Source organism: Aspergillus brunneoviolaceus (assembly GCF_003184695.1).
Source record: "Aspergillus brunneoviolaceus CBS 621.78 unplaced genomic scaffold BO95scaffold_10, whole genome shotgun sequence".
Classification (NCBI taxonomy): Eukaryota; Fungi; Ascomycota; class Eurotiomycetes; order Eurotiales; family Aspergillaceae; genus Aspergillus; species Aspergillus brunneoviolaceus.
The window spans coordinates 494,450-517,871 of NW_020290740.1; the positions used below are offsets into that span (position 1 = coordinate 494,450).

Sequence of the window (23,422 nt, forward strand, 5' to 3'; positions counted from 1 at the left end):
CGGTCGAGATATTTCAATTATGTATCATGTCTCTAATCTACATCCCATGGATTTCAACTCTATCTACCCCCTCATCCTGCGTCCCCAAAGATGTCCTGTACTCATTCCAGAATCACGCCTCAATATCAACAAGGCAGCAGAAAGTTTCTATCATCATTATAAGTGAAGTGAAGGTTGTAGCAAGTGGGTGAATCTAAAATTCAGAGGGTGCGAATTATAGCTTGGCATCAAAGTCCTCGAACTCGCTAATGTCGGTGACAGGGTTCGGGCCCGCGCTGACGTTGAGACGGGCCTTGTACTCAGGAACGTTGGTAATGTAGGTGATAGCCTCCTGGCCGAATCCATTGACCGTCTGGCCAGACTGCCCTTCGAACCTCTTGGGCTGAATGCCGATGTGCTTCAGCTCTACTCCAACGCTGCTTGCCATCGAATCCAGGGCCTGCTTGGTTTGTTGCTCTGCAAGACCCATTCCATCCAAGACGGTCTTCATTGTGTCCACGATCAGACGTTCATCGCCGCTGGACACGTCAACTTCAGCGAATGCAGCCTCCAAGCGATCCGCATCGACTGCCAATTGCGCTTTCTCCAAGAGCGTGCGCAGACGCGTCAGGAGCTGGGTCTTCTGCTGCTGGGGCGTGCTCGCGAGAGCGGTGGCTTGTGCCTTGAGATGGATGGACAGCTTGCCACGCGTGGACGATTGAGGGTTGATAAACTGATTATAGAACTGGATGAGGTCTGACTTGGTCAACGACCGCACATTGGCAGCATCCGCCTCATTCTGCACGAAATCAAAGTACTCCGATCCAATGTGGGACCAGAAGCGACTCGTCTCTGAGCCCAGGTTCTTGAGCTTTTCCAGTCTCCGGTTGATAAGACTGCGCTTGTGCCTTTCAAAGTCACTCTCCGGCATCTCCTCCAACGTCTTCTGGAACATGCTCAAGAAGTTCTCGATACGGTGTTCAAGGTACCCAGCAACGCGCTCACTCTGGATAATGACGCGATAACCGATCGTAGTGGAAGAATAGCGGGCGCCGCTCCAGACAACATATCCCAATTGCTCCTTGCTCCGGAGCTGATCGAATGCAGGCTCATCAGTCATCTGGGCGAACAGCAGCAGTTTGGCCCGCAAGACCGCGTCATTGATGTCTCCGATGTACAACAAATATTCGATACCGTTGTTGACGTTGGCCGGATCTTTGAGCGTTCGCTCATAGATATAGTTGGAGCCAGGAGGGATGATGACATTGCGCCTCACGTACCACTGCGACTCGGGCAATGTACGACTCTTCAAAGTGGATTCCACCAGGTCGGTCATACGAAGTGCATCCTCCTTGTACAGGTTTCCGTGCGCCAACACCTCGATGTGGTTCTGACGGAGGATCTGAGGGAAGAAGCAAGCCACGTCTTCCACTTCGATATGTTGCAGCTCAGATGCATACTGCTCATTGAGCCAGGACCGTTCTGCGGTCAGGTAGCGAGTGTAGTCGCTCACTTGGTAGTAGGGTTGTTGGTACTCGGCGTTCTTATAGGCTCGGGTCAGGCGCTCCTTGATGATGCTGAAGCGTTCCGGCTTCACAACGAGATCACGCATGCTCGTAAGAACCTTCTCCAAAAGCACGGACATCTTGTCATTGTATCCACCCACCGAGATGTCCAAGCCAAAGATACTAATACCCAGGGAATAATCAAGGCCCGCCAACTCAGCGTCATAGGCGTATTCGTTGAGGGCATCGCGCACCAACTCGCAGTAGAATCTGGCCTTGACCACGTTGGCCGGAGTAGCCCACACCAAAGGATTTCGGAGTGAGATATTGAAGGTGCCCTTGGGAACCCAGAATCGGTCATCCTTCTTGTACCACAAACGGACGTGGTCGTCATGCCGGATTAGCTTCGGTGTCTTGGCTGGTTCTGAGACTTCCTTCTTCTCGACGGAGAGACGAGTCGGAACAAATTCGTTCTTGTGAGGCAAGTGCAGGTCGGGCAGACGGTTCGCGGAAGTGGTCTCATACGCCTTACGGATGTCGGCCATGAAGTCCTGGGGAATATCCTCCACCTTATGCTCCGTGCCGTACCACTTCTCCTTCTGATCCCAGTCACCGGGGTAATCCTGAGCCACAATGAGCATGCGGAAGTTGTCGGGCCGAAGGTAGGACAAGGCTTCCTTGATCAAAGCCGGGTCGTACTTCCGGAGAAGTCCGGTGCTCAGCAGCCACTCTCGAGGGTGGGGCTTCTGCATCTTGCTGCTCAGGTTGCTGGCGAAGCGACTGGCGGGGGTCTTTTGTTTAAAGCGAAACTCGACCTCGGCCAAGTTCTTCATCTCATCATAGATCCACTGCTGAGGCTCACCTTCCTTGATCATAGCGATATACTCGAAGATGACTCTCGCGACTTCACGGTAGTTATTCAAACCCTCAGGGGTCAAGCGGACGTTGATGGTGAAAAAGGCCGCACCAGGGCAGATGGGGAGAGGACCAGCAGACAAGCCGTTGGCCCAACCCTTGGCCTTGATGTAAGCCAGGATACTTCCGGGACCCTCATGGCCGATCAGGTGGCTAATGTAACGGTTGGGCTGGGACTCGTAGTAGTGCTCCTCGTCCATGAAAGGGAAGTAAATGTCCAGAGACCGCATGTCCATGACCGGCTTGGCGAAGATCTGCTTTCCTAGATGCTCCGCCGTCCAGGGCTGAACGTCATCCCAGCGATTTTGCGGAAGATCCTTGTTCTGGACGTGCGAGAACAGATCCGAGACCCACTCCTCCATCTCGTCAAGGGACTCCCGGCCCAGCAAAACCAGTTTCATCCGGTTGGCTGAATAATGGGCCTCATAGAACTTGATGAATTCACTGCGAACCTCAAGGCCGCGTTTCTCCGGATCCTCCTTCAATGTCTGCAGGTTTCCAGTTGAGAAGTGGTGGTAGGGATGCGCGGGGTTGGAAAGGCTCTTGTTCAATTGCATCAACCGCCACATATCGCTCTGCAGGTTCTTCTTGTTCTCGGAGTCCACGGCCCTCAACTCCCGATCCAGCGTTGACTCCAGGAAAAGCGGTTCGACGAAGAACTGAGCGAACCGATCCAGGGCCCCGTGCAGGGGCCCTTTGGCTTGGGTGGCCGAGGGCGAAGTGGGCGCATCGGATTTCTCGTCGCCAGAGTGCGACGTGGCGGCCACTTCAAAGAAGTAGTTGGTCTCCGTGGCAGCGGTGTAGGCGTTGGACATGCCAGAGTTCGATGCCAAATATTGGTTGTATGCGTTCTCTAAGGGGTACTGCGGGCCATCAGCCGAGGTTAGTGCCGGACTGGCCGCATGCTGACGCCGGAATCAACCACATACCTTCTTGGTGCCCATGAACAACAAATGTTCAACGGCGTGAGCCATACCCGGCATGTCGTCTGCGTCTGAGAAATTGCCGACATTGACGTTTACGGCAGCACTGGCCTTGTCGGTATCCGGGTCGTGGACCAGTAGAGCTTCGAGCTTATTAGGGAGGCGGATGACGCGATAGGAGCGATCATCCAGCTCCGGCTTCAACAGATCCTCCGCAATGCGTTCGACAGTGCCCATCTTAGTAGAACCCATGGTGACCGGACTAGTGGCAAACGGAGCACGCGAGACGGGTTTGGAAGAGTGAAGGAGGGAGGGGCGACGATGAGTCTGTCCACCGGAGGCAAAAGATCGGACCCAGCAATGCGAGGACAAGCGTGGCGAGGGGTAGGAATGAGGGGCTACCGCCGCAAAGGTGCCTGATCGGGAAAACGAACGATAAATTGGGGTTGATAAAGATCGAGGATGTCCAGGGTTCCACAAGCGGCAGGGTGCAGAGGACCTTGGAGGCATGCAGTGCAAGGAAGGTGGTCCAAGGAGCAACGGCCGCTAACAGCTACTGTACCGGGTGAAGTATTGTTAAGGATGGGGGAGGGAGAGGGAGTGGGGGAAGAGGAAAGAGGAAGGGAAGGAATATTTAAGGAAGAGGAATTTAGGGAGAGGTGGGAGAAATAGAAAACACGAGCCGGTCCGATTTCAAAGACAGGCCCGTAATTGAGAGAGTCAATGCGCCAGAATGAGAAGATGTAAAGTAGGTAAGGTTTGTTAATTGATGAAGTAGTGACAAGAGAGAGAGAGAGAGAGAGGGAAGAAGGGAGTGGCAGTAAGACGCATTCATGCTTTGGCGGTGAGAGGCAACACTCAGGCGGTGAGAGCGGTGAGGCTTAAGTGGGCACGTGTCCCTGCAAGTGGTCGTTGCACTTTACTACATCAGCGAGCATTCGAGAATGATCGCCCAATCACTCTTGGCTCAAACTCCTGTCTTGGTGCGAGTGGATCTAGAAGGCTTCCTCTGAGTGCTTCTTGTTCTTCCACGTCATGCTTCTGTCCCAAATGAGGGCACTCTGCAACAGCGCCGAGACCATCGCGAAACCGCCGATTCCCCAGCCAAGTGGCACTCGACGCCCTTGCAGCTGACAGCAAAATGTCTCGTATTCAGCTTGACTCGAGAAATGGCGTGCTTCTTGTACGACCACACTTCTCATGGCGCGGAGATGCTACGCTACAAGGAATTGCCGTTGCAAACACACTTACTACTAGGTAGGTACCTGCTAGGTACTTACCCTCAGTACTGGCTATAGTAAGTAGAGCCACCACTCGGAACGCCAACCGATGCCAGCCCCCGGATCTACTCTCCGAACGGAACCTCCCCTCCCCAAACTACAATCCCCACGATAAGATCTACAAACAACCCCAGTTTACCCAACCCTCTTTCATCGACCACCTACCTCCATACATTTGTAACGTAGCTTGAACTACCTTACATCACAGCAACTACAACTACAAATCAAATCAGAGAAGACTACTGCCAAAATGGACGTCTCGCAGGTGCTCACCCAGCTCCCCAACACCATCCACTGCATAGATATGCACACCACCGGCGAGCCCACCCGCATCATCTACGCCGGCTACCCCCAGCTGACGGGCACGCTGCTGGCCCAACGAGACCAAGCCCGCCAGCAACACGACCACATTCGCCAGCAACTGATGCTGGAGCCGCGGGGGAATCCCGCCATGTACGGGGCGATCATCTGCCCGGCGACGGAGCTGGTGGCGACGGGGGAGGCCGACGTGGGCGTGCTCTTCATCCACAACGAGGGCTACTCGACCATGTGTGGGCACGCGACGCTGGCGCTGGGCCGGTTCCTGGTCGACACGCACGACGCCAACGTCTTCCCGCGGCGCGCCCAGCTCCCCTTCGACGCCACGACCCAAACCATCCAACTGAGGCTGCACGCCCCCTGCGGCGTCGTCAGCATCACCGTCCCCACCAACGCAGAGGGCACGCGATCCGACCCCACGCGGCCCGTCTCCTTCCTATCCACGCCCGCCTACGCCACGGCCCTGCAACTGACCATTCCCATCCCCGCCGCCGCGCGGTGGCCCGAACTCCCCGCCCAGCGGGACTCCATCACCCTAGACATCAGCTACGGCGGCGCCTTCTACGCCATTGTCGACGCGGCCGAACTGGGCTTCACCCGCGGCCTGTCGACCGTCGACCTCGACGCCACCACCCGCTGCATGCAGCAGCTGAAACCGTACCTCGAACGCCGGCCGGAGATCGTCGCCGCCGTCACGCACCCGGACGACCCGCGGCTCTCGTTCCTCTACTCCGTCATGATCGTCGACGCGACCATCGGGAGCCGACCGCGCGACGTCGCGGGCGCCGAGACCGGCCTCTGCTACTTCGCCGACAACCAGATCGACCGGTCGCCGACGGGGTCGTGCGTGACGGCGCGCATGGCCCTGGCCCACGCCAAGGGCCGCCGGGCCGTCGGCCAGCGCTGGGCGTACAACTCGCTCGTGTCGAATCACTTCCAGACGGACGAATTCCGCGCGGAGATCGTCGAGGAGCTCGCGCCGTCATCCGTTTCCGGGGGACGACCGTCCGTGGTTGTCCAAGTCGAGGGCCGAGCATTCTACACCGGGGCCGCCTCGTTCATGGTGGAAGCAGAGGACCGAACGTCCCGGACTGGATTCACGATGGAGGGAGTAGCTGCGGCGCCATTACCATGACTATTACCATGTTCTTCTCCATAAGCTATTGAATATCAACCCTCATTGAATCACATCTTCCATTAGCCAAACCCAACCAAAGCTCAACTACCAGTCCCCTTACCCCCCTTTCTCCCTCCCCCAATCAATCCCCGAAAGACTAAACCTAACACGCAGCCGCGCAAACCGTCAAAACCTCGTTACTTCCCGCCTGACAAGTCTTCACCTGACTGCCACCCGGGTTCACCCCATTCGGCCAACAGATCTTGGGGCAGGACGTATCGCTGGGCTTGACACTCAGAACCGAGCCGGCGAAGGCATTCCCGAAAACGCTGGACAGGTCGTACCAGGTCTTGGCGCCGTCGAGGGTGTAGGCGTAGTTCAGCTGGGGGCTGCCGTCGTACAGGCCGTCGGGGGTCTTGGTGATCTTGAGGGCAACGCCGCCGGAGGCCGGGTCGTAGTGGAGGGCCTCGGTGTAGCTGGCGCCGGGGGCGATGGTCTGGCGGGGGCCGACGGAGCCGCCGACGGACCAGAGGTAGATCGGGGTGTTGCAGTTGTTGGTGACGACGGCGTTGCCGGCGGCGGCGGTGAGGGTGGGGAGGATGAGGAGGGCGGATGCTGTGGTGAGGAGGGTGGTGGTGATGTGCATTTTTGGTGGTGGATGGATGGATGGATACCTTAGGTATACTTGGATGAGATGACTTGAGGGTATTGTGAAGCTGAATGCTGGAATTTGAGTCTTATTTTGAAGACTCCAGCGAGCATCTGGGTGGTATTTATACCTTTTGCATAAGCATCATGATATCCTCCTCGTTAAGCTAAAGTGACATCGCCTCTATCGCTGTACATTTCCCTCTCCTCCAGACCAACATCAACATCCAAGCCCAACCCCTCAAGCAATTACCTAAAATGTCTCATCTCATACCTCGATGTCTCACTCTAAGCCCAGCTCCATAGGTACGTACGGTACACACCCCAAGTCCTCTTCCACCCACAACCCAAATACCAAGTACCAAGTACCAAGTACCAAGCACCGAATAGACGCCCTGTACGCGGAAACCCACATAACTCTACCACTAGCTAAGGTAGTATACTCGCATGCACACGAGAGACATCAACCACACCACACCACCACCATCTAAAAAAGACAGGACAGTGCCACATGCTACAGCATTCACACTTCCCCCGAACCAGGGTTCTCCACAATCCTATTTTCAGCGAAGAAACGGAAATAGAAACAGAAAATTCTTGACATGCAAACACCACCACCACCACCACCACCACCACCAAACCACTTATCCCAAGATACATTCCCCTTCCCAAGAAACCAAACCAAAAACAAGACAAGACCATGTGATCGCCCTATATACTCACAACAAGAAAACGGGAGAAAGAGACAAAAGCCACAGCCACACCCGCAACCCAAACCAACCAAGCCGAACCCCGCACGCACCTCCAACTCCATCATCCATCCATCAACAAATGGATCAAGATCGACATCGACGGTATGTCTTACTTTTACCCCACAACTCCTGCAAGTCTTCAGGAAGTATAGTACGTACCTGTCAGCCCTGATGTCTCGGGAATCACCCCACATGCGCAGGATCTGAGTCAAAATCATATGCTACAAGGCAAGACACAAACAATCCCAAGTAACCTTAGACTGGTCGAACTTTGCCTAAACTGCTTTGCCTAAACTTCGAGGTCAGAAATCTACTTGGTTGGGTTTCACTTTTGCTTTTTCCAGGGTCTTCCAGGGAACAACAAGACAATATGGAAGGGAATAAGGGGGTTGGTTGGAGAGTCGGAGAATTGGACTGCGTCTCTTGGCTCGTGTTCGATTTTTTCAGATGCCCATCTGCAGGCAGGAGGATACTATCTATAGAATTGAGTAGACCCTTGATCCATCCATGGCTTACAGGATTCGTGGTGGGAATCTGGGGTAAAATCTGACTACAGCAGTCATAGTGTAGGTACTGGCACTGACTGTACTTTAACTGGACCACTGAGCAGGGACGGTTCGGTTACTGGATTTAATTTGAATTTTTTACCCCATCGTCAGCAGCAGCACTGGAAATAGGCCGTGACAGCACGTGTAGGTGGTCCAGGATCGACGTGTCTTAGCCGCAATGCAACGCCAGGAACGAACTGAGTTCGCTCTTGAATGTAGGTGGTGGCGTGACAAGACCCTGGAGAGGCACAGGCAACTACAAGACACGGCATCTATCACACCACCACTCCAAAATAGAGTATGCATAGCCGATGGTCCCTTTTCCGACCTTCCAAAAACTCAACTGGTGAAACTAAGAATTTATGCATGGATTTGGTACAAGCGAATCCACTAATGCCCCCTTTCCTTACCCTTCCCCCATAACCAATATCTAGATCTAACTTCTGCGCATTCCGGAACTGAAACTCAGCTTGTACCCGGTCCACGCTGATCCTCCCCAGTAGCAGCCCCCTTGGTAGGCGACCGTCTCTTGGGCTTCTCGTCCTCGATTTCCTCGCTATCCGCCACGTCCGCACGCTCCGAGATCCACTGGTACACCTCGTTCTTGTGATGCATGAGCATCTCGCTCAGCCCCGCCTTGGGCGACTGCACGAGGAGGCCGTAGCGTTTGGAGGGCTTGCGCTGCAGACTCGTCCACACCCCGTGCGTGTGCGAGACGAATACGAGCGAGTTCTTCACCAGGCTAGCTGTCAGCTCCGAGCCGAGAATCGGGGGGAAAAAAAAGGATCTCATAATCCAAACTTACGTCTTTGTACCACCGCGAGAGCCAGACTTGGGTATGCGAGGCGACCGCACGAACAGGGTTCTCGGCCACAAAGGAGACCACTCCGTTGACACGTTTGTACAATGTCTCTGTCCCGGCGTTAGCCATGTCTCACATCCATGCACACCCCTCATTCATCTTACCGCGGTTGATTAATAGGTTGGCCACTCCGTAGAAAGCGTTGCCAATGCCAATGAAAAAGATCTCAGTCGCTTCGTTTGGTCTAAAGAAACATGTCAATCAAAGGTCTACCGCTCGGTGCTAGCGGTGTAAAGACATACTCGATATAGTTATCCCAGAGATAGCCAGCGAGCTCCTCCGTGGCGGTAGGTCTATTCTCGTCTTCATCTTCGTACTTCCCGGAAGACTGTCAAGAAGTCAGTATCCATGAGAAGACTGAGAACATCACAAACTGACAGGATCAATAGTCACATGTTTCGGGATGTTGACGTCGATGACCGCATAACCTTTCTCCACGGCCCATCCAACATAGTCCTTCAATAAAACATCAGCCTAGTGTTTGTCAGCAGATGACGGAAACACTTCACAGTCTCGACATACCAGCCAGCAATTATGAGCCTCTAATTTGTTGGTGACCGGATGAGGCAGACTCATGATCTCAGGCCTGCTCATCATCAGCAAAGGATCCCCCACGTTGTCCGCGGATACTCACGGGTCATGAAAGAAGACAAGAAGAGGTTTGGCCTGGTGGTAGTTTGGGCTTGTAACCGGTCAGTCAGGATCGTATCCCATCGAGCGCTCGATTTACCTCGCAAGGACTTGATTCTCAAATGACTTCGAGATAGCAGTACGGTAGATGTAAAGGGATGTCAGTTTGTAGTTGTCATACAGCTGCTTTGACTGATAAGCACGGATGACATCTGCAGACTTGTTAGCCTCCGATCGAGCAATCCGTGAAATCCTCTTACCGTGGAGTCGATCCGTAAAGTGCCCCTCCTGTTGCGGTGCCTTCGGGTACATGCAGCTCCAATAGGCCGACTGAATCATCATCACGCGTCTCACAGTCGTTGTGGCAGCTTCAGACGGTGTGGTGGAATGCAGACGGTCTGGGGGGTCACCCATCAAAGTCTTCGTAACGGCAAGAGCAGATTTCGAGATCGACCGGAAATTGTAGCCACCCTAATATCTCATCTTAGCCCTGGTGCTTCTATGCATTCACTGAGAGACGGTCAAACCTCCAGACAGACAGCAACCTTGCCGTTGGCAAGCGTCATAAGCATGTGCGTCATATGAGCATAGCAAGCTGGTGTCACAAAACAACCTCCGAGCTCATCGCCTGCGGCAGCATCGAATCCAGAAGCAACTATAATTGTCAGTCTCGGAGACTTGAGCCGCCAGAGGAAAGGTCGACCTACTGATTACAAGGTCTGGATTGAACTCCTGGGCAATGGGCATAACCACTTGTTGGAAAGCGTACATGTAGTCGCCATCGCCCATTCCCTGACTTGGCCACGGAATATTCACATTGCTTGTTGAATGTCAGCCACCGCCGTGATGTAAAGAAGCAGGAATGCCATACCGTCCCACACCGGCACCACCACCGCAGTGGTCCCAGTCTCCTTCATCGCCTCCGGGATAGAACTTCCCCTCTTGATAGACATGAAGCGAGATGTAGAGAATGTTTGGGTCATCATAGAATGCTTTCTGAATGCCATTTCCTGCCAAGTATATAAGCCAATGCAAATCAACCCAAGTGAGGAATCAGGGCTTAGTCAAGTACCGTGATGAACGTCCCTTGAGCATGTTAGTATCACGTAAAGTACAAGTGGATGGCTAGGCTCACCAATCGAGAATCAAGATCTTCCTACAGCTCTCGCCCAGCTGCTGCTGGCAGACACGCGCTGCAACCGAGACATTATTGAACAGACAGAATCCCATAGTCTTGTCATGCTCGGCGTGATGGCCAGGGGGTCGAATCACAGCAATAGCATTCTTCACCTTGCGGGTAGCAACGGCCAAGCAAGTCTCAATGGCCCCTCCCACAGACAGGATTGAAGAAGCAAAGGTGAGTTTGTTGAAATAGATGGAATCGCGGGTATGTTCCAACGCAATGAGTTCATCATCCGTCATATCTGACACAGCTAGTTAGGAGACTTTCGCGCCGTTACTGCGAGCAAAGGGGGGGGTATCATTACCTTGAGTGCTTTCTACAAAGGCGTAATGATCAGGCGTGTGGACAAGGGAAATCTCCTCCTCGGTAGCATTGCGAGCATTGATCCTTTTCAGAGGTCGGGATACGAGAGGTCGACTTGATTCGGGATCATCGACGAGTCCAGCTCGGCACAGCTCTTTGTATATGTAGTAGATGCGTCTTGGATCCTCCGGGTGAACGTCTGCAGTGGGCCGCACTTCGCAGTGATAACGCATCTGCACATCATAGCATAAACCTGAAGGAAGTGAGGCGAGCGGGAGGCCAGTCCGAGCGACTGCATCCCCATCGGACCAGTCAGAATTCTCTTCAACAAGACTATCATTTTTCTCATCGTCGCCAATCACATCACCGGAGTCTACAGACTTTGGCAGGCTCTTGGGAGGAGAAATGCCGCCTTCATGCTCCGGCTTCGAAGAGGCAGAGAGAGGCTGTGAGTTGAGTGGGTGGCGCGACAAAGGCAGCTTGAATGTCTGACCCAGCAGCGGAGATGTAATCGATGGCTGAGAGGGCCCATCAAATTGGGCTGGCGCACCTGGGTTGCACGCCTCACCCATGACGGTGTCTTCGTCGCCCTCCAGTGCCATCGTTATGAGCCTGGAGCAATTTCTCTGACTTCCGCTTTGACCGAATTCCAGTTGGGCCAAATCAACACCTCATGGTCAAGCCAAGGGCGAAATAGAGGGTCTACAAATGTCCCTGGGAAAGATTAAGTGAAGTCAAAAAAGGTTAAGTCAAAATGCGGATGCAGCTTCGGAAGAGACGATCTAGCTGAGAGAGATTGTCGAATTTGTTGAGGACCAAGGCAGAAGAATGGGAGGTGTGCTTGATATCTTGGAGGGTGGCAGGATCACAAGTAACAAGGGCACTTTAGATCACTTGTACTAAGGCCCGGGGACCACAGGGAAGACCCACGAAATCAAACGACTAATGAGGCACGACTGGCGTCGTATGAGCAACGACAGGTATATGATGAGGGGCAGTGTTTAAGCCAAGGCTCTCCTCTGAGGTTATAATCGTGGCTGTTGGTACAGAAAAGCACCCACCGAAGCACACCAGCGAAGGCGTTCTGGACTAAGAATCTCGAATCAATGGTAGAGCTCGAAATTCCGCAGTTTAGCTGCGCTCCACGTGACCTCCGCCCTCCAAATCCCAAATCTGGCCACTTCCTCACAATTCCTCGGACTCGGACGGAAAACGTGATCAAGAGCTGAAAGGAACCTTCTGATGCGGAAGATTGAAATTGAGCAGCATAATTGTTGAATAAGAACGAACTTCAAGCACGGTCAACAACGACTATCAACCTTGCGCTGCTCCGAGAATTTGCCGCGGTTTAGCGGAAGACAACTGGAACTTATCCTGCTCGGCGATAACAAGCTTACTGCCCGCTAGTCAACGCGTATTAAACCAAGTACAGTCTGCCCGTGCCATCCCCACTGCATATCCGAAAGTCGATTCTTTGCTGCGATACTATTCAATGTTTGGGAAGAATTACACATCTTATGGAAAGAAATACAACTACAATGAGAAGCCGCAAGGCCGCCAGATTTACGGGTAAAGAGATAATTGAACAAATATGAACAGTTGTGTCATTTCATTAATAGTACGTCATCACATGCTTTTACTAAAGCGGGTTTCCATGAGAGCAAGCCGAAGCTAGGCAATTGAAGCCACGCACTCAAAGCAGGCTCTTGAGGTCCTTCCGTCCTGATTCCTACTGGCTGTCGACCTTGGCGATGTAGGCTGTACACACGGGTTAGATAACGGCTCACAAATGCTTGACAACGATCAGTAAACTTACCAATGAGGTCAACAACACGGCGGGAGTAACCCCACTCGTTGTCGTACCAGGAGACGAGCTTGACGAAGTTGGGGTTGAGGGCGATACCGGCCTTGGCATCGAAGATGGAGGAGTGGCTGTCACCGTTCAGGTCGGAGGAGACAATGTCGTCCTCAGTGTAGCCGAGAACACCTATTGGGTGGTCAGCAAGAGATTCGACCATATACCACACACACGGTACTTACCCTTGAGCTCGCCCTCAGAGGCAGCCTTGAGGGTCTGCTTGATCTCGTCGTAGGTGGCAGACTTCTCGAGACGGCAGGTCAAGTCGACAACGGAAACGTTGGCGGTGGGGACACGCATGGCCATACCGGTGAGCTTGCCGTTGAGGGAAGGAATGACCTTGCCGACAGCCTTAGCAGCACCAGTGGAGCTGGGGATGATGTTCTGGGCAGCAGTACGGCCACCTCTCCAGTCCTTGCTGGAGGGGGCATCGACAACCTTCTGGGTGGCGGTGTAGGAGTGGACGGTGGTCATGAGACCCTCAACGATACCGAACTTGTCGTTGATGACCTTGGCGAGGGGAGCAAGGCAGTTGGTGGTGCAAGAGGCGTTGGAGAGAACGTTGATGTCCTTCTTGTACTCGGTGTTGTTGACACCCATGACGAACATGGGGGCATCGGCAGAGGGAGCAGAGATGATGACCTTCTTGGCACCACCCTTCAAGTGAGCAGAGGCCTTCTCCTGAGTGGTGAAGACACCGGTGGACTCGACAACGTAGTCGGCACCCTCCTGACCCCAGGGGATGGCAGCGGGGTCACGCTCAGCGAAGAAGCGGATCTTCTTGCCGTTGACAACGAGGCCCTGCTCGTAGGTCTCGATGGTACCGTTGAACTTGCCGTGGGTGCTGTCGTACTTGAGCATGTAGGCCTACACCATGAGCATCGAGCTCGTCAGCCAGTGACTCTTTGCTGCTGGGGGCAGATGTTGACAACCACATACAGCATAGTGGGTCTCAATGAAGGGGTCGTTGACGGCAACAACCTCGACGTCACCAGAGTTGATGCTGTAGACAAGCTGTTAGTACCAATTGGTTCCCGGAAGGCCCGGATCCATTGGAGCCGCAGTGATAATACTCACGCGTTACGGAAGACCTGGAGGAGAGGTTGTTAGAACGACACTCATTCGCAACAAGAGTATCAAGGCCACTCACAATACGTCCAATACGACCGAAGCCGTTGATACCGACCTAGAATTGATTAGGTGAGTAACAGCGCGATGAATACCGAGCTCATTGCGTTCATTAGGCGTACCTTGGGAGCCATTGTGTAGATGTGTCTGTTTGGCGGGGTAGCTGGTTAGTAGAGCGCTTGGAGACGGAACGGTAGCTTGGCGGGAGGAAGCTGGAGTATACACAGATGGGAAGAACAGGGAAAGAATAGATGCTGTGGAAGAAAGAACTTACTGTTTGGATGAAGTTACTTGGGGGAAGAAAGATGGAGAGAGAAGATGATGATGGAGAGAGAGAAAGAAAGAGAGAGTAAGAGAAAGGAAAGAAAAGTTTCCCAACAGGCGGGGGAGGGGAAGGTAGAAAAAGGATAGCGGGACAGACAATCGACTGACGCAACGACCCGGTCACTACACCGAACAGACAGACGGGGCAAAGGCTGCGGCAAGCTCTGCCACTCTGCCACCACTACTGACCAGAAAGGTCAGAAACACCCAGAAATGCGCCAAGCTGGTCAGCGTGGGATTTGCCCTATTGATTGTCCCGACATGCGCCGCTCCCCAGTTCCCCCATAGCCTTTTCCGGTTTCATACACCGGGCAAAGCAGGAGATTCACGATATCTGGGCCTCCCAGACTTCCCACCTTTCCCCTCGGCAGCTGCCGTCTGGGCCAATGAGCGAGCTATAAAGCTATCACGCCGGGTACTCACTCCAATTCTCGAGAATCTTTTACCAGCATCGTCGGAATTACTACTTACTCCTCTTTTCGTGATGCTGGAGAGCCTAGGTTATGAGCCAGATTGCTCCCCGGTAAAGACAGGTTATTCTCGCATCTACGGGAATGGGCTCAGCCGAGGGTGATGCATTGAGTGGTGTTATGATCCATGACCCATGATGTGTTAGGGTAGAAGAGGAGAGACACTGAAGGAATGATGTAACAACAGGCCACCACCCCCTGGCACGACTATACTCTCATTCCCCCATTCAGTCACTCACATTGGAGTACGAGGTACGGAGTACCGAGCACTCAGACAACCTCACACACTCATTCATCCACCACCACCACCAACATCAACCCCAATAACCCCAACTGAAAGGAGATACCGGGTGCCCGCAATCGGTCCATCCATGATCTTACTAAGATTTGCCGCATCCAGCTTCGGCCCGCTTGGATTGCTCGGTTCGGGCTTATGATGATCCTCACCCCCCTTCTCCCCCCCCTCTTGGCAATCGTGCCCCTCCATCTCTTTTATCCGCCCTGGCTGGACCATTGCCTGGGACGCTGAAAGCGGGCCTGGGGAGAGCTTCAACTGGACCTTGACACCGAGGGTGCCTGAAAAGATTCACCGGCGACCATGTCAACAACCATCACGCGCTGGGTCCCAGATTGAATTTTTTTTTCTTTTTTTTTTTCTGTCGGGCTTTGATTCTTCTGTGATTAGTGGAAGACTGCACAGGCTCTGCCGCTCTGTGCGAAACCATTATCTCCAATTGCAATGCAAAGAAAGAAATCGTGACACTCAACGGTTCGACCAGCGGCAGCAGTGATGACACACAGTCTTCGAGTCATCAATGGAGCATAGCATGATCTACGAGTAACTACAATGAAAGGATTAGAAATACAGAATCAGCCTCCGGAGGCGAATTTCTGGTGCCCTGGATCCGGAGTAAGGCCTCAGGCAGGCGGATAGGCCGGCAGTCAAAGCGAACGGAGGAACCCCCTTCGCTTCTATAATCGGGGTCTGACTCCAGTCTCCACATATAAGCACATCCAAATCCGTCTTTACCGCCATCCCTGCTGCAGGTGACAGGTTTGCGGATTTGCGGGATTATCTCACTCAGCTTGCAAATAGAAATAGCATCCTGTTCAAGAAGGATACAGGCCAATTCGGTCATAGTCGGCGAAGTAATCATCGACTCCATCGCCACTTCGTCATTCATATGCCTCGATTATGAAGACGTCTGCTTAATATGTTGAAGCAGATACATGCACATGAGTTCACAAATAGACAGCAGGATAGCATGTTTACCAATGAAGTTACCAATAATTTGGCTATGAAAGTGAGAAAAAAAGAAAAGGATATCGTAAACCCATCGGCACTAACATTAAAAGTGAAGATCAAAGCAAAGCAGCAGCAACGCAGCTCGACTCGACTCCGCTCCAATGGCAAGGCATCTATAAAATACAAGAGGTACAAAACATGTGCGATCTACTCGCGCGTCTGTTACCCAAGGCCTCTCAATCTACTCCTCCTTGACACCCCCCCGCCAGTTCTTCTCGGCGCTCTCGACTGAAGCCTTGTCGGTCTTGACCTGGCCCTGGTTCATGAAGCTGTTGCCAGACTTGAAAGGGCGCTGGAGGTCACCGGTAGCAGGCTTGCCGAAGATGTGAATCTTGACCAGGTTGGATTCAAAGGCACTCTTGAGAGGAATGATCGACTGGATCAAGAGGGGGTTGGTGTACTTGAAGTAGAGGTGCATCACACCCATCATGCCGACTCCCATGAGTTGTCCACGGATCAGCTGGCGCAGCTGTCCCTTGTCGTACTCAGCGTTGGTGGTAGTCACCGGGCGAGGCTCCTCGTTGCTACCCATGGGAGCAGGCTCAACATACTTGAGCGTAGTCAAGTCTGGGAATTAATTAGTGAAGGTTTATCGTCATTCCGCCCACTCCAGACATACCATTCTTTTTGTTGATCTTGGCCTGAGTGTACAAGTAGAGACCCAGGATGATCACGTTGGACAAGATGTACATGCAACGAACAAGAAGGAGGACATCCGGATTCTCGAAGGGAACCTTCTTGGCCAGCTGCATCATCACCACGATGATGGCGAGGTTGGTACTGCAACAAGGAATACGCTGTCAGTAATGCCATTTTCGGGAGGCGACAACGATTTTCGCTTCGACTTTGGAGAGGAAGGCTTCGAAAGGACTCACACTTGAGGGGACACCATCTTGACAGATTGAACGGCAGTGCTGGAGGCCTAAGGGGACCCTTTGAATATGAGGAGCAGTGCGCGATGGGGTGAAACAAAGATGGAGACACGCGTGCAAGGACAGAAACTTCCTAAACTGCGGAACTGGAGCCCCGGGAAAGTGTGCCAGCTGTCCTGATAGCGTACTGTCACGTGGTCGCGATTTGCCACTATCGGTATAGCGCTATCTATGCCACACGCGACCCAGATAACGTCAGCGATAAGCATAGCTGTTGGGGCCTTAAGGGCCTTAAGGCACCGAGTTAGCCCACCTGGTTGGCAAGCGCACTTAGAGATCACCTGTTCTGATTATGTAACCAGTCCAGCGACCATCATGCTCTGCACACTCTCCTACCAACCTCAACTGCGTCTCTACATACAGTCAAGAAACCTCAACCCTGCACCATCTGATGCAGCTTGAGACTCTTCGACATCAAGAACAAACCTGGAGAGATGCTATCCAGCGCAATGACTTTCTCTGACAAAAGTGGCACCTTGGACCATTGCTGCATCAAGACTTGAATGACTCGACCCAGCGGTGGTATAGACACTTCAATGACTAACCTCCCCAGACTGTTTGTTTGGTTGCTGATTGCAGATCGAGCCTTACCTCGTGCTTCTGCAAATACTCTTCAGAATCTATAGCGGCATCCAGAACCATGCTCTTTGGTGAGGCCAGCCGACTGGCATACTCTATGCTGATCGAGACCTCTCCGTGGTAGGCAGCTGAGCAGGTTCCTCAATCGGGACTAGCGTCGCTCCACGTTCGACGCCCGTCTTTAGCGACCAGGATGGCTTTGACATTTCTGACTCCTTCAACCATCAACAACGCGCGTGCTTGAGGTGCATCGGATCGCTACATCATCCACCATCGCACTCCACCCATTTTAAACCTCGATTGACGCGACATTTTGATCCTTCCGGTCCCACCCCTCGAAACTATTCACGATGCCTGGCGGAAAGGGAAAGTCCATCGGTGGAAAGGGTGGCTCCAAGGACTCTGCGGGGAAGAGCCAGAAGTCTCACAGCGCAAAGGCCGGTCTGCAGGTCCGTAATTCCAGTCTCTTTCTTCCTTCCTCCTGGCAGTGGCGTTGGTTGCGGCGTTAATCGGCAAGTCGCGGGAACGCATGGTTGTGGCAGCTGTAATGGGAATTTTTTTCCCTCTGCCCCTCATGCAAGCTGTCTCCTTGACGTCTGTCTGTACTTGGTCTGCTCTCTGATTCAGATGGTCGCTTGTATATTTATGGCTCACAAGCGCGCTGGCCGTTTCCGTGCGAAGCCAGAGACCCGATCATCCGCGCCTTGAATCCCCCTCCTACCCCCCTCCCTCGATTCTGACTTTTGGACTCCAACATGCATTCATCTATTGCTCTTGCTTTGAATCCGTAAACTGACATCTAGTTGTTAAGTTCCCTTGTGGACGTGTTAAGCGTTTCCTGAAGAACAACACACAGAACAAGATGCGCGTTGGTGCCAAGGGTATGTCCATCTGTCGCAGAGTGTCCTCTTCACTGCTGCTAAAAACTCCCATCTCCTCCAAAAAGTTGCTGACAAATACCGCCCACAGCTGCTGTCTATGTCACTGCCGTCCTCGAATACTTGACCGCCGAAGTCCTCGAACTTGCCGGAAACGCCGCCAAGGATCTGAAGGTCAAGCGTATCACGCCCCGTCACTTGCAGCTCGCGATCCGTGGAGACGAGGAACTGGATACTCTCATCCGTGCTACGATTGCCTTCGGTGGTGTTCTGCCACGCATCAACCGCGCACTGCTGCTGAAGGTCGAACAGAAGAAGAAAAGCAAGACTGACGCTTGAATCCTTTTAACGGCGGACCGGATACCCGACGAACAAACGGCGTTTCGATAATGATGAATTCAAATCCGGGGGATGAATTAAGCCCGTTGTTCTATGCCTTTGGTCTTCACCTCGCTTTTGGCCCTTGGCCAACATGATACAAGGATCTTGAGGAGTGGATGAAACGGGCACATTCTCTTAATCTCCCCCGGCACGCTACCCGTTCGAAATGTTTCTTTAGCTCTGTTTGTCTCTTTCTGCTTTATTTCATGTGCTTATCCCCCCGACAGTTTTTTTCTATCCTTGTCTCCACTTAACCTTCTTGTTTTCATTTCTATCCAGGGCGCTGTAATGGGAAAAAGGGAATATCTCGGCAGTCGGTTTTATTTTATTGACTATTCTTCTCGTGTTACTGCCCTTGACGTGTCTATCTATCTTTCTCCATGTCTCTTTATAATCTACTATGAAATGGTGTTGTTTGTGCTCTGACTGCACTTGACGAGACTGATTCGGATATATCCTCCTCTTGTCACATGATAAGACAGTTCGACTTTTGGTTAGAATTGTAGAACAGGCTGACTATCCTTGGAGAGAGCGGTGTGTTTAAGAGTAATTGACAGTAGATCAAGACATAACTGCCCAGCCCTTTTCAAAGGCCGGGGTCCTCGCAATGAATAGACCTATGCACATTGGAGACGAGTGTTACTGCATTCCAGTCATTTGTATTAAGTAACGGGGACCCAAATAACTAGTTTGGGAGGGAAAATGGAACGAACCTTTCACTCAAATGATGGACGACAAAAGAAACAAATGGGGATCCGGGAGCATCGAGTCCGGTAGGTCCTGTGCAGAAAATATATTTTCATAAGCTTGAACTTCTCTTCCACTAATCGACCCAACTGAGCACGCAGCACGGGACAGCGCAGAACACCAACATTGCCATTCCTCAACAACTATATCTCCCTCGCCACTGTGATCAAGATAGAGAGGGAGGGAGAGAGGCTTTGGTGTACAGATGGTCAATTCAAGTTGGGTTTTGAGTAGTTACAAAGCGTGGAATACGCTGGGACTACAGGCCAAAGATAGTGCAGGCCGTGTTCCACAGGTCCAGATAACATTAAGGCCCTTTCGATACCTCAAATCCTACCTCTGAATAACTAACACATTAGAGAAATCGAGTGCATCTGGAGGTAAGAGAACGATATAGTAATGAGTAACCTACTCCATGGTCAAAGAGACAATAGACTCCGAAAATTAAAAGGCAAACAATACATGACACTCATTACTCGACAGTCTAGTAGTAGCAGAGACGGAGTAAATAAGAAAGAAAAAAAGGTCAATAGCTGATACACAGTACACGTACAAAGTTCATGTCGATCATATTTCAAGAAGAAAGAAAAAAAAAACAAACCCATCCACACATCAGTTGAGACTGTTGCCCTGGCATCGGAAAAAAAAAGATAACGGCCAAGCGGAACTCTTCAGCAGATAGCAAAGAATGCCACGAACTGTTCTTCTCTTTCACACCGAAAGCTGGAAACCATTGTATGCATCAGGGTTTAGGCGTTCCGCCCCAACAATGCGCCCTTTGCTCGGAAGATGTCCATGCGATAAGATTCCTCAAACGATAGTGACTGGATTACAAATGCACAAACAAGCCCTCAGATATAAGAGCCCGGTCAAAGGGAACGGTCCAGGCATCAGGCGCAACGCAGATGCAAATGCAGCCTTGTGAGAGAGGCCGGCCCAATGAGCATCGGTCACACCACACGCGTGCCTAGACCTGAATAAGAAGGAGTCGAGAACAAGGATTGCCACAAGGAGCGAAAGGAAGGGGAGCAAAGGATAGAAGAAGAGAAAGAAAAAAACATTAATTGATGCAGATCGCCCCATATACAAACAGATAAACAAACAAGAAAAGAAATAGATAGTGAAGATGCAAATGCTGGTAGGTCATCATCTCTCTTGCCAATATAACAGACATCGGAGTTCTTTTTCTTTTCTGTGGTCGTCCTTCGTAGTCTTCTTTCCTTCGAGAATAAAATGAGATTTTATCTTGCTTTCCGCCGACCCAACTTGATCGAGCTTCAGGGATCATGAGATCTGAATAGATAGTGATGATTCTGCATGCAAGGCGCCCGCGTCTCAAAAGTTCAGAGATTTCTTTTTTCTGATGTGATTTTTTTCCGCGCAGCAAGGAGAAAACATAAAGAGTCCGTTCAAACAGCGTGCCTGCTGGGCTGCCCCAAAAATAACGTCTAAACTTGGCTAGATCAGAGAAATATTCTTTTGTGGTTCTCTCGGTAGAGTGTCATCTCGTCATCCCTCATCGAATCGTAAGCCAATAATCGCAGAACAGGATCAGGCCTCGTGATATAAGAGTCGTATGCATCTTGCGGCAAAGCAATCTAACAAGTTTCGTCGTCTTCGTCTCCCATCAATTGATTTTACTCCACAATAATTTCCACTCCGGAGCTGGTGCGCAACTCATCACTCCCACGCGTTTGGTGTCCGGTCGGGCGTCGAAATCCTGGACCTTTCTCGGGCATCGGGCCTCGCGGCTGTCTAATGGGCATGCGCTCCTGTGACTGTCCGTCAAATCCAACTCCGATGGATCGGTTACTACCAATGGGACCAGCGCTGGAGGGCTGACTTTCCGGCTGCTCCCAAGAAAACATACCCCTCAATCTCCGCGGGCTCGCGTTAGGCCCTCCAATCCCAGTTCCCAAAGAAAGACTGCTCAGGCTGTTCACCAACAGGCTGTCGTCACGCTGCATGCCGAGAGAGGAGCCGGACGGGGCGGACGTCAGGGTAGGGGTGTTGGACGTGCCGCTGGCGGTGCCGTCATAGTGCTGAAGACGTGCGCCGTTGGACTGCAAGGCGGCAGGGAAGCTCGCAGAGGAGGGCACGGGCGAGGGGGTGTAAGAGCGCAAGTCGGCAAACGATTTCGCCGCCCGCAGGTTCTGTGTGTTCCCGAAGTTGCCGGGGGAGTCCAAGACTCCGAGAAAGCCAGATGGCTGTCCGCGCAGGGTGTTGAAAGGGGTGGGTCCGTCGCCCCGAGACTCACTGAAATCGATGGTGGCTGCGCGGTTGAGTCCCCGACGTGCCGTTTCGACCGGCTGGACTGGTGCAGGAATAGACGACATGGGCGGGCTCACATTAGTACCGGGTGCAACCTTGAAGACTTGGACCTGTCGCTGCTCTCCTGACCCACGGGACGCATGCCCAAGTCCCATGTTGTGGGCAAGGGTGTGCACCGTACGGCGCTGGATAGGCGAAAGGTTGGCCGGGAACACCATCGAGTCGCGGGCAGTATCCTCCTTGAAAAGCAGCAGTTGCGAATAATATGACAGTGTTGTGCTGTCATTCAGATCGACGTCTGTGGACAGATGAGAATCGTTAGCGACACGCAAACAGCGCAAAACATGAGGAAGCATCTTACCCAGCTTCTGACCCCGCTGCGACACGGGCGACGGAGAGGTCGCGGGCAGGTGGGAGGTGAGAGAAGACATGGAGCTCTGAGTCTGCAGCTGCGAGGTCGCCATAGGACGGTGCTGCTCTTCCAGCTGGCCACGCCGCTCGCGCTTCTCACGCTCAATCCGCTCGCGCTCCTGCAGAGGGAGCATTTTCTTATATTCAACCCGCAACTTCCGACCCTGCAGCTCGAAATGGTTCAGAACCTCGATGACGGTCGCAGTTTCCTCTGCGGAAGTGAAATTGGCGAAAGCCAGTCCTCGAAAGACACCGTTGTCGAAATGGTAATTGAACGCATAGGGAAGTGGCAGATTAAGCTCAGTCATGAGCTGCACCAACTGCTCCTTCTTGACTGCGAATGGAATGTTCTTGATGACAATGGCCGTCGGGATGAGCTCATCATCTGCCTCCGAAGGGCCCGTCGGTTCCTGGCGCATCGCGTTACCCTGGAGAGGACCGGGGCCAAGGTTGGAAAAGCCACTGGGGATGCCCGGCTGTTGATCGAGCCACGTCTATGAGAACGAAGTTAGCGGACCCAACATCACGGTAAACCAGTCAGGGGCGAGCGGGACATACAGTTGGCAGACCAGCTCGACCGGTGCGCGAGGTGGTCTTCAAGCTGGCCGATGCGGATCGGATGCCTCCCAGTGCTTGGGCGTTGGCGAAACCATTGGGATTCCACGTCTGAGAACCCGCCAGGTCGTAAGCGTAGGCGTTGTTGTGCAACGAGGAGTTCAGGCGCTCCAGCCGGCCAGAATCGTAGCGAGCCATTGAGTCCTCATACAAATTCACTGGCATGGGGCCGTACGCGTCAAATTGTCGCGACGGCTGGCGGTGCAGAGGTTGCTGGTGACGCTGGGAACCAGGGGAACGCGCCGAAGTATTGTCATGATACATTTCTTGAGCTTGTTGATAACTCATGGCGACCGAGAGATTGTAAATTCCCAAGAAACGACCAACCCGAGGAATGTGGGCACTGAGATCCACCACACAACGATTCGTTCAATGAGAAGCCGATATTCGGAGGAAACTATTCAAACATAGGAGCGACCGATAAGGCGCTAGGACCAGTAACAGATGAATCCCCCAACGACAATAAGTCACGGATGATAATCGAGTTGTGCGGAATTTCAAAATCCGAGAGGGAACGGTCGAAGATAAGATCAACCACCAACGAGAAGCGGATGACCTA

General features: G+C 52.6%; 8 protein-coding genes across 8 annotated transcripts; 2 read left to right on the forward strand and 6 right to left on the reverse strand.

The window, feature by feature from the left end:
• Positions 1-3: 3 nt before the first annotated feature.
• Positions 4-4,074, reverse strand: BO95DRAFT_439620 (a-pheromone processing metallopeptidase Ste23). Its single transcript, XM_025585771.1, has 2 exons — positions 3,329-4,074; positions 4-3,262 (listed from the first exon to the last, which is right to left on the reverse strand). Exons 1-2 carry the CDS (start codon positions 3,572-3,574, stop codon positions 215-217), a joined length of 3,294 nt encoding a protein of 1,097 aa, XP_025445873.1. The 5' UTR covers positions 3,575-4,074; the 3' UTR covers positions 4-214.
• Positions 4,075-4,670: 596 nt separating this feature from the next.
• On the forward strand, positions 4,671-6,091 carry BO95DRAFT_439622 (putative proline racemase). The gene has a single exon (XM_025585772.1). The coding sequence runs from the start codon at positions 4,853-4,855 to the stop codon at positions 6,053-6,055; it is 1,203 nt and encodes a 400-aa protein (XP_025445874.1). The 5' UTR covers positions 4,671-4,852; the 3' UTR covers positions 6,056-6,091.
• Positions 6,092-6,200: 109 nt separating this feature from the next.
• BO95DRAFT_355119 (putative BYS1 domain protein) lies at positions 6,201-6,683 on the reverse strand (the record flags this gene model as incomplete). The annotated part of the gene is made up of 1 exon (XM_025582234.1): positions 6,201-6,683. The coding sequence occupies one exon, from the start codon at positions 6,681-6,683 to the stop codon at positions 6,201-6,203; it is 483 nt and encodes a 160-aa protein (XP_025445875.1).
• A 1,767-nt stretch (positions 6,684-8,450) lies between these two features.
• Positions 8,451-11,565, reverse strand: hdaA (histone deacetylase hdaA; the record flags this gene model as incomplete). The annotated part of the gene is made up of 15 exons (XM_025582225.1): positions 8,451-8,717; positions 8,791-8,897; positions 8,952-9,031; positions 9,090-9,175; positions 9,226-9,321; positions 9,370-9,433; positions 9,482-9,529; positions 9,578-9,689; positions 9,738-9,948; positions 10,005-10,132; positions 10,185-10,297; positions 10,349-10,487; positions 10,550-10,563; positions 10,613-10,901; positions 10,965-11,565. 15 exons carry the CDS (start codon positions 11,563-11,565, stop codon positions 8,451-8,453), a joined length of 2,355 nt encoding a protein of 784 aa, XP_025445876.1.
• Positions 11,566-12,692: 1,127 nt separating this feature from the next.
• Positions 12,693-14,083, reverse strand: gpdA (glyceraldehyde 3-phosphate dehydrogenase GpdA; the record flags this gene model as incomplete). Its single annotated transcript, XM_025588731.1, has 7 exons — positions 12,693-12,721; positions 12,780-12,950; positions 13,004-13,688; positions 13,761-13,824; positions 13,899-13,912; positions 13,972-14,007; positions 14,072-14,083. 7 exons carry the CDS (start codon positions 14,081-14,083, stop codon positions 12,693-12,695), a joined length of 1,011 nt encoding a protein of 336 aa, XP_025445877.1.
• A 1,822-nt stretch (positions 14,084-15,905) lies between these two features.
• On the reverse strand, positions 15,906-16,941 carry BO95DRAFT_471205 (PHO88 family protein; the record flags this gene model as incomplete). The annotated part of the gene is made up of 3 exons (XM_025589577.1): positions 15,906-16,616; positions 16,669-16,829; positions 16,925-16,941. 3 exons carry the CDS (start codon positions 16,939-16,941, stop codon positions 16,231-16,233), a joined length of 564 nt encoding a protein of 187 aa, XP_025445878.1. The 3' UTR covers positions 15,906-16,230.
• Positions 16,942-17,910: 969 nt separating this feature from the next.
• On the forward strand, positions 17,911-18,777 carry htz1 (histone H2AZ; the record flags this gene model as incomplete). Its single annotated transcript, XM_025582224.1, has 3 exons — positions 17,911-18,009; positions 18,372-18,441; positions 18,530-18,777. The coding sequence occupies 3 exons, from the start codon at positions 17,911-17,913 to the stop codon at positions 18,775-18,777; spliced, it is 417 nt and encodes a 138-aa protein (XP_025445879.1).
• Positions 18,778-21,203: 2,426 nt separating this feature from the next.
• BO95DRAFT_460384 (putative R3H domain protein) lies at positions 21,204-23,151 on the reverse strand (the record flags this gene model as incomplete). The annotated part of the gene is made up of 3 exons (XM_025588732.1): positions 21,204-22,135; positions 22,199-22,742; positions 22,807-23,151. 3 exons carry the CDS (start codon positions 23,149-23,151, stop codon positions 21,204-21,206), a joined length of 1,821 nt encoding a protein of 606 aa, XP_025445880.1.
• Positions 23,152-23,422: the final 271 nt, after the last annotated feature.